This window comes from Labrus mixtus, chromosome 11, assembly GCF_963584025.1.
Source record: "Labrus mixtus chromosome 11, fLabMix1.1, whole genome shotgun sequence".
Taxonomy (NCBI): Eukaryota; Metazoa; Chordata; class Actinopteri; order Labriformes; family Labridae; genus Labrus; species Labrus mixtus.
Genome location: NC_083622.1, coordinates 1,228,531 through 1,238,530, shown reverse-complemented (window position 1 = coordinate 1,238,530; position 10,000 = coordinate 1,228,531). Strand labels below are relative to the sequence as shown.

The following is a 10,000-nucleotide window of genomic DNA, read 5'->3' as shown; positions in this document are numbered from 1 at the left end:
AGTCTCAGAGCTCCTCTTCAACATGTGTGTGAAGTTTCTTGTTCTAAATCCACTCTGATCCTGTATTTGATCATGTCTATAAACCCCTCTATTTCAGCCCTGCTCAGAACAGGCTGTTTCTGTGTCTGTACCTTTAAATATGTAAATGAGCTGTGTCTGACCACGCCCCCTCTCTGGAAGGGCTTGGGTGTACTCGGTCTTTCTCGCTCCATGTCCTATTGTTTACGGTGAGAAGGCAGACTCAGATGGCAGAACAAACACCTAGCTGTGGGAGTGTCACCCACATGGGGGAGGGGCTACTGCCCTTTGTGATGTCATGAAGGGAAAATCTCTAAACGGCCTGTTTGAGCACACATTTTCTGAAAAGTGGAGCAGGTGAAAGACGGAGAGGATGGACTTTTCTCATCATTGGGGGGTTTATAGACAGACTAGAGACACATGTTAGAGTTAGAGAAACATGGAGAAGAGGATTTAGCAGAATAGAAATGAACTTTAAGCTTGTTTTATTATTCGTCTTAATTAGATACTGATTCAGTGTCTCAATCTGTCAATGCACATTTAATAAAACCCAATAGTACAAGTTAAAGTCGACATTATTTCTCACCTTATTGTCATGTTCGCCTGTCAGATTGTACCTCAAAGTATTACAAATGTTTAGTTTTCTCAGGAACGATCTGTATTTCTGGTTCATCCTGCTGCTGCTGATTTTTACACATTGAAGTCAGAAGAAAGTTGTTTGAATGTTGTGATTTGCAGTTTGCTGTCCTGTTGTTGTTTCTCAGTAACTGTTTTTTCAGCGAAAACGGTCTGCTGTGATCTCGATGCGGCTTCTAGCAGCTCGCTGATGGAGAGTCACAGCTTAGTGAGAGGAAATCTGCAAACACAGACGGAGCCACGAGGAGCGACAGCAGGGTGAATATTTCAGTCTCTGATGAGTGACAGCGAGGTGTGAGTGAGTGCACTGTGGGTAATGCAAAACCTCATTTAGATTTTCATGTTTTTTTATTCCACCTGCTGGAACAGAAGTAACAAATTTGAACTAAATCGCCTTCAAGATAAATTCTCATTCAAGGAGGACAACGAGACGGACATTTTTCTTCAGCATTCATCCTCAGAGAAACTTTTCCTGGTCATTGGTCCTCGTGGTCTAAGCTGATGCTGGGTTTTTGTGATGTTTCTTGTGTGTGGCCTTTTTGCCTTTATTAGATAGGACAGCTGAAGGGAAAGGGGAAATGTTTGGAGGAGAGCGTCAGGGCTCGAATCCTTCTTCAGACTCTATCCACTGTCCTGTCTTTCAAATAGATCTGATCAGCCTGCAGAGGAAACAATAAATGTATAAATATATCAACACATTTGGTAGTAGGCTAAAGGGGAAGTATTATTATTATTATTATTATTATTATTATTATTATTATTATAATGTGTGTGTTTCCTACTATGAGGGACAAAAAATGACCTAAGTATAAATAAATAAATTAAATTAAATTAAATTAAATTAAATCAATGAATATGAATGAAAAATTAATAAATTTATTTATATATTTATTGATGCATTTATTTATACTTTAGTCATTTTTTGTCCCTCATACTACCAAAAATTTCAATGGGAAAGAAAATCCGAGTAGAAAGCAGTAGGCTGATCTGTCCAGCAGGTGGCGCTTTAACTTTATCCTTCACTTTAGGGAACCCGCGGGAAACTCAAGAATGAGAACTACAGGAAGTGAAACATCAACACAACGTGAGAGGAAGATGGAAGCATCACAGTTTGAGGATATTCTAGATGACTGGTTCATCGAGTCTCTGAAAACGTGAGAAATTTACGCTTTATGTTTTATAGACTGAAGGGTTATCTGTTTATTTACGTTGCTAGGCAACCCTGCTGAAGCGAACCCCGCTTTAAAACCCCTCACTTCTATCTCCCCTGCTTTTCCTGCAGGTGTAGATTATATTTATGTAACTTTAAAGACATTTCCTTTATTAAATTGAGCTTTTGTTCAAATCGGCTCTCACTTTAAACACTTGGCTGTTTCCGTTTCCCCTAAAAGGACAACTTTCAGAGCTAAATCCCGCTTTTCCACAAGTCAACACCAGCCCAGAAGTGTGTAAATTATGTTTCAGAAACTTACATTAAGTAGGCTAATCTCATGCCGAATTGTAAAGTAGTTTCAAATGATTAAAAAAAATGAAGTCACAATGTGTAGTTAACGTTATTGTGCTCATGCTCGGCTAGGAAATGTCAAATGTGAGCATTTTATGAATGGAGTCTGGTGGTAAAAACTAAAATCCTGTAAGTTTGAAGATCAAAGTCAACCTTCAATACTTCCACATGTGTATAGACTCATAAGGGGATATTTGGATGTGATTTAAGAGTTTGTAGATTATAATAGTGAAACTGTAAAATGTATATTACAGCAACATTTCAATCTGAACACCTGTGGCTGCTTTCAGGTGTCTTAAACTGTTTCTCACACTGTGTTCCTGAAGTTCAACAACACATGACAGTCTGCCTGCTTAGTCTACAGCTCTTATAACATCATGTTCTGTGAATTCACGTGTCTGTGATCCTGGTCCTGGACTTGAGGATTTTGCAGACACACACCTGTTGATGTGTTCAGGTCAGTAACTCAGGTCTGCTTTCTTCAGGTACAAAGACCTGCATGTGTATCAGCTGGAACATCCCACACAGGTCATCGAGTGGACGTCGGGGAAAAGTGAGTAAATCTAACGTTATAAGCAACATCTGGACACATTATAGTCTTTATTATTACCACACATGAGGGAATCACGATGAGGACTGACAGCTCGGCCTCTTACTGGTTTGAACCATAGATCCCATCACTTCACTGGCTCCTCGTCTGGTTTAGATTTGAAGATGTGACTGATCACTTTTGAATCTCGTCTGGGTCTTAACCCCAATTGCATCACAGACATGCTGACCCCCCTGGGATATGTTGGGGCCTCCGGGTTGTTCCTAACTCGAGGTTGTGCATTCTCCATCCGGGCCTCTCAGCTTTGAAATAACCTACACGAGGAGATAAAGCGTGCAGATTCAGTAACCTCTTTTCTTTTTTCTAAAGGGATGGAGGTAAGAGTCGAGGGGTGAAGGGATGAGGGTCGAGGGGGTGGAGTCAGAGTCAGAAGAATAACGTGCTTACATAAGTACTAAACAGATATAATGGTTGTTTTTGATATCGCAGGAGGAGATGTGTCCACAGCGCTGCGTTCAGACACAGAGTGAACTTTGAATGTCTTTGTTTTCTCTTCTTAACGTTTGTTTGTTTGTTTGTTTGTTTGTGTTTTCACAGCCGTGTGCGTTGCAGGATACGCTCCGTCTCACAACGAGTTCCTGGAGCTGCGTTTACCTCTGAAACTGTTTGCTGATGAAAATAAGGTAAGGCGTCCAAACATGACGACTCACCTGCCGCTAAATGCCCCCCCCCCCCCAAAATGTCACTATAAGCTTCTGCTGCGTGTTGTGTTCAGGGCCTCTGTGCAGAACGGGATTTTAAAGTGGCTCACGGCGGTTTCACAGACGGTCCTGTTCGCTGCCTCAAACACGTCCCAGGAACGAGGTGAGTTTTCTCAACATGTGGAACAGACTCGCTCTGTTTCTCTACCTCAGAGCGATAACATGAGCAGAAGCTCAGTCTGTAGGGACTTGGGTTGGGAGGGTCACCGGTCTAAGTCCCGGTGCGGACCGAGTCTGGAATTTGTCAGGCAGCTGGAGTTTAAGCACTCGAGGTTAATCAGACACATTTCTGAACAAAAGGTTAAAAATGATGATCTTGATTCTACTTCCTCCGATGTGAAATGTTGCTGCTTTTGTGTTTTTTTAATTTGATTGTAGAAAGCTGAAATATTTTGTGATTTTTCCACAGTTGAGTCCTTGTTTTGTAGTTTTAATACATTTAGTTTGTGAGGGTGGAGGATCTAAATGTGTTCACAGCTGATTCGCCCTCATGATGAGCAGGAAGAAGGATGTTAATCACACTTCATGTTTTCTGTTCTGTTTTGTCTTTGTCAGGTGTGTTGTCTCCAACGACGGGCGGAGCTCAGACCTGCAGCTGTGGGACCTCGGAGGAGACGACAGCGGTACGTTTCATCAGGTTTAACATCAGTGTGAAGTAGGCCTGCACGACGTGAGGCGTATACACGACGTGAGGCGTATACACGACGTGAGGCGTATACACGACGTGAGGCGTATACACGAGGTGAGGCGTATACACGACGTGAGGCGTATACACGAGGTGAGGCGTATACACGAGGTGAGGCGTATACACGACGTGAGGCGTATACACGACGTGAGGCGTATACACGACGTGAGGCGTATACACGATGTGAGGCGTATACACGACGTGAGGCGTATACACGAGGTGAGGCGTATACACGACGTGAGGCGTATACACGACGTGAGGCGTATACACGAGGTGAGGCGTATACACGACGTGAGGCGTATACACGAGGTGAGGCGTATACACGAGGTGAGGCGTATACACGACGTGAGGCGTATACACGAGGTGAGGCGTATACACGACGTGAGGCGTATACACGAGGTGAGGCGTATACACGACGTGAGGCGTATACACGAGGTGAGGAGTATACACGACGTGAGGCGTATACACGAGGTGAGGCGTATACACGACGTGAGGCGTATACACGAGGTGAGGCGTATACACGAGGTGAGGCGTATACACGAGGTGAGGCGTATACACGACGTGAGGCGTATACACGAGGTGAGGAGTATACACGACGTGAGGCGTATACACGAGGTGAGGCGTATACACGACGTGAGGCGTATACACGAGGTGAGGCGTATACACGAGGTGAGGCGTATACACGAGGTGAGGCGTATACACGACGTGAGGCGTATACACGACGTGAGGCGTATACACGACGTGAGGAGTATACACGAGGTGAGGCGTATACACGAGGTGAGGCGTATACACGACGTGAGGCGTATACACGAGGTGAGGCGTATACACGAGGTGAGGCGTATACACGACGTGAGGAGTATACACGACGTGAGGCGTATACACGACGTGAGGCGTATACACGACGTGAGGAGTATACACGACGTGAGGAGTATACACGACGTGAGGCGTATACACGACGTGAGGCGTATACACGAGGTGAGGCGTATACACGACGTGAGGAGTATACACGACGTGAGGAGTATACACGACGTGAGGCGTATACACGAGGTGAGGAGTATACACGACGTGAGGAGTATACACGAGGTGAGGCGTATACACGACGTGAGGAGTATACACGACGTGAGGAGTATACACGACGTGAGGAGTATACACGAGGTGAGGCGTATACACGACGTGAGGAGTATACACGAGGTGAGGCGTATACACGACGTGAGGAGTATACACGACGTGAGGAGTATACACGACGTGAGGAGTATACACGAGGTGAGGCGTATACACGACGTGAGGAGTATACACGACGTGAGGAGTATACACGACGTGAGGCGTATACACGACGTGAGGCGTATACACGACGTGAGGAGTATACACGACGTGAGGAGTATACACGATGTGAGGAGTATACACGATGTGAGGAGTATACACGATGTGAGGCGTATACACGACGTGAGGAGTATACACGACGTGAGGAGTATACACGACGTGAGGAGTATACACGACGTGAGGCGTATACACGACGTGAGGCGTATACACGACGTGAGGCGTATACACGAGGTGAGGCGTATACACGACGTGAGGAGTATACACGACGTGAGGAGTATACACGACGTGAGGCGTATACACGACGTGAGGAGTATACACGACGTGAGGAGTATACACGACGTGAGGCGTATACACGACGTGAGGCGTATACACGACGTGAGGAGTATACACGACGTGAGGAGTATACACGACGTGAGGAGTATACACGACGTGAGGCGTATACACGACGTGAGGCGTATACACGACGTGAGGAGTATACACGAGGTGAGGCGTATACACGACGTGAGGAGTATACACGACGTGAGGAGTATACACGACGTGAGGCGTATACACGACGTGAGGCGTATACACGACGTGAGGCGTATACACGAGGTGAGGCGTATACACGACGTGAGGCGTATACACGACGTGAGGAGTATACACGACGTGAGGAGTATACACGACGTGAGGAGTATACACGACGTGAGGAGTATACACGACGTGAGGAGTATACACGACGTGTGATAACGATATGAAGGGAGAGAAATGAAGGAGTGAATATAAGAGGGAGACAGCTCTCTGTGTTTTTAATTTAAGACAGACTGAGCAGCTCGAGTCTGAAACTATGAAAACTTACTGGATATAAATGGTGTTTATTAGAAGTGTTGATTTTAAGCTCTGTGATTGGCTGACTGTTTAAAAAAGGAAGTTTATCATTTACGCACTGAAGCTACTTTAAGTCATTTTTATTTTCTCACTTGTTGCTTCCCTTTTTATTCTAATCTGTTTTTTTAAGTGATTTCTAAAAATGTTCTTTGGAATCAGATTTTTTGCTCTTAAAGTGATTGGTCACCTGCTGTGTGTTATCGTCCAATCACAGACGTGATCAGGAAAACAGGAAGTATCGAGGGGAGTCGGAGCGCGGCGGAGAGCGGCAGCAGGATCGCAGCTCGACTCTCGTCCCCGCCTCGAGTTCTTCACGGAGCTCGGAGCAGCGACGTCCGACTGAGCGAGCTGACCTCAGGACGGACTCTGTACACGCTCGGTAACGCTGACCTCATCTTTCATGTGCTGCTCTCACTGATCTACACACACACACACACACACACACACACACACACACACACACACACACACACACACACACACACACACACACACACACACACACACACACACAGATATACATGATGCACTTCATTTATAAAGGTGGCTCATCTGTAGAAGTTGTTCGGCATAAAAACACAGAATCTGTGGACTGTAAGAGGAGAGCAAAGGGGGCAAATGCAATCCTGGCTCTATCAGCGACATCTCTAAATCTCTCTAAACAGATCACTGCATGCAAACCTCCCCCATTCTCGCTTTGCAAGTTACTAGTCTCAACACACTCGCCCACCGCCGACACCAGAAAACCCAAAAAAGTTGGCCATCTGTCCCAGCAGCTGGAACATAGTCAGACGATATCTTATGAATTCAGAGTCTGGCAGAGGAAAACCATTTCACTCTGTCAGAGGGGAAGTTAATGGAAAAAAGTGAATTTGTTTTAAGATTGAAATAGTCGTATAATAAGTGCTTTCATTGTAAATCCTGAGATCCTCGAGCACAGAGAGAGAGAGCTGCTTCACCAGGAACTGATCCGTGGAAGACCTGACCCACGTCCTTCGGTCCGACTGACCTATTTGTATGAAAAAAAAACTGATCAGACTTGAGTGACATTTTGATATTTCACTCTGTTCCGTCTTGCTTTGCTGAATCAAATTGCGGACAGTAACATCAGCTGAAGTGTCCTGACACTAAACTGACCTCCGGCGCTCTCCTCTCCTCCCTTTAATATTTGTTTTAATTTAAATGATCAGTATGTAAAATCCACCACTAGGGGGCTCTAAATCATGGGAGTGATTCTCTCTGCTACTCCACCCCCCCCCCCCCCCCCCCGGCCCCGGATGAACGCTGCGTTGACCGTAGTCATGACGACCGGGTGAAACCGACCATGAGGAAGAGAAAATGTTTACAGACGAGCTAAAGTATCCGAGTTTAATTGACATGATGTTTTTTATCACAGCAGCACAAACAGCAACAGAACAGCAGCTTTCAGGAGCAGCTCACACTTCCTTATGCAGCGGCCTATGACGTAACATCTGGTGTTTCCATGGCAACCTAAAATAACCACGCACATAAACACATAAACTCTGATGAACCAGTGACGCTGTTTATATTTTGGTGACGTGTTTTTTGTTTTTGTCCCAACAGAGGCCGACTCAGCGGATCCTCTGACGTCTTTACAGTTTGTGAGTGACAGCGTCTTCCTCGCCGGCTGCTGTAACGGGAGCGTTTACGTCGCTGACACTCGGACGTCCGACGCTCCTCAGCTTTCACCTCCGCCGGCGTCCTCGGCTCCATCGGCCCTCTGGTGGACGGACGCCTCCGAGGGTCTGTCCAGCTGCAGGCTCGTCAGACTCTCCTCGTCTGGTCGGGCCGTGATCTCAGATCTGAGGAAGCTGGGTGGAGCGGTGAGTCAGGCTCAGCTGGAGGTCCAATCACGTCGCTGCGATCTGGATGATGTCACTGTGTCGTGGGCTCCGGCGCTGGACGACTGTGTCGCAGTCTCAGGTTAGTTCACAGACTCACAGTAAGCCAGAAAATATTCCCACTTCAGAATCTCTGCTGGGTTTTTATTCTGTCATGTGACCCCGATATGTTTTTGTAGTAAAGGACGTAAAGAGCTTAAAACAAACGTTCATTTAACTTAAAGGAGCAGTATGTAACTCTGACACCGAGTGGTTAAAATGGGTACTGCAGTTTAAATTCTAAACATCATAGAGAGCTGTCTCCCCCGCCCCCCTCCTCTCTAGAGTCCATGCTCACACAGGTCACCATGTGGTGGACTCTGAAGCTTCAGTGTTTATCCAGCTCTGCATGGGTCTGTAAACCTTTCTGTGTTCTAACCTCTCTCCATTTTTCAAAAGCATCTCCAATATTGATCCTAGTTTGAGCACGTTTCTGCTCGTGGAGCTTATTAGAAACATGCAGAGGCTTTTTAGGTCGGGTACAATCACTTCTATCTGAACCACTTCTCTTGCCCGCTTCCATCGCTGCAACACCTGTTGACCTGATATGTTACTGTTCGGTGTGTAAAACAAGGGAGGTGGACCCAAGTGCAGAAACCAAAAATTATTTATTTAAACTAAAACTATCTATCAAAAATGTCCAAACTGAGAAAATCCAAAAATTGACAAGCACTGAGAAACACTAGGAAACACTGACACTCTAACATATGACAAACAACACTGGCAACTTACAACAATGAGCTGACACAGAGACTAAATAGACATAGGGTAACCAGACACAGGTGAGACTAACAAGACACAGGTGAGGACAATCACACTGGGAAACACACAGAGGCAGGAATACAAGAAACACTGAGGACAAACTAAATCATGAAACACACAAGGGAAACAAGCAACACTGGGATAAAACAGGGAAACTCAAATACAAAACCAAATCATGACATGATAACTGCTCTCATCTGGCAAACCGAGGGGCGTCCAAAACGGCAGTGTGGGGGGTCGCCTTAAAACCGTCTACCTTCTCTGGTCCAAACAAATCCAGAGCATTCAGGAGCAGAATCTAAAGTTAGAAGGAGGACATACTGGCTGCTGCATTGTTGTCAGAGAAGCCAGCACTTCAACATGTTTCCTTAATGATCAGATAGTAAGATACCTTTATCATCTCACTCTCTACACATCTCACTGATTGGACCTTTAAGGTTTGTTTTTAATGCTTTTAACATCAACAATAAGAATCACATTGAACAAGTTAAAATGCTTTTATTAACACTTAGTTAATTAACTTTAATTATCCAATAAGAAACACCTTCCAAGATGAAGCGTTGACAGAATCCTGTGTCACCTCCCTCCTGCAGGTTTCAGCGGAGTCGTTCAGATTTTCGACACCTCGCTCTGGAGGTCGGAGCTGCAGGAAGCTCGGCCGCTGTTCGTGCATCGCGGTCACACGGTTTCATCTCCGCCTGAAGACGGCGTCCCCGTCCTCGTCACCCGCCACGTCTGGCATCCTGAGCTGCCGAGGACGCTGCTGTCTGCGGCCTCGGACGGCTCCGTGCACGTGTGGGACTGGGTCGACCAATCGGCAGCCAGCAGCTGATGTTCTGTTTCAAAGTGGATTAAAAGACAATTCAATAAAAAGTGAAAAAACACAAAGATTAAAGGAGATCTATTCTGCTGATCCATCTTTAAATACAGACATATAATGTTAAGATGTCCGTACTAAACCTTGACAAAGTTTTTTTTAAACACGTTACTCAGTTGTTG

General features: G+C 45.6%; 1 protein-coding gene and 1 long non-coding RNA gene across 2 annotated transcripts in view; one reads left to right on the top strand and one right to left on the bottom strand.

Moving 5' to 3' along the window:
• Window positions 1-10,000, bottom strand: part of LOC132983285 (uncharacterized) — a 162,362-nt gene that overhangs the window by 113,166 nt on the left and 39,196 nt on the right. The window lies entirely within an intron of this gene.
• On the top strand, window positions 1,687-9,901 carry wdr73 (WD repeat domain 73). Its single transcript, XM_061049517.1, has 8 exons — window positions 1,687-1,808; window positions 2,644-2,711; window positions 3,306-3,391; window positions 3,484-3,572; window positions 4,025-4,092; window positions 6,553-6,717; window positions 7,923-8,282; window positions 9,595-9,901. The coding sequence occupies exons 1-8, from the start codon at window positions 1,705-1,707 to the stop codon at window positions 9,831-9,833; spliced, it is 1,179 nt and encodes a 392-aa protein (XP_060905500.1). The 5' UTR covers window positions 1,687-1,704; the 3' UTR covers window positions 9,834-9,901.

Excerpts from the sequence above, each read along its gene's own strand:
- wdr73 (XM_061049517.1), top strand. The coding sequence starts at position 1,705 with ATGAGAACTACAGGAAGTGAAACATCAACACAACGTGAGAGGAAGATG. Across the intron at positions 2,712-3,305 it reads CGAGTGGACGTCGGGGAAAA|CCGTGTGCGTTGCAGGATAC; the intron begins GTGAGTAAATCT and ends GTGTTTTCACAG. Across the intron at positions 8,283-9,594 it reads CGACTGTGTCGCAGTCTCAG|GTTTCAGCGGAGTCGTTCAG; the intron begins GTTAGTTCACAG and ends TCCCTCCTGCAG.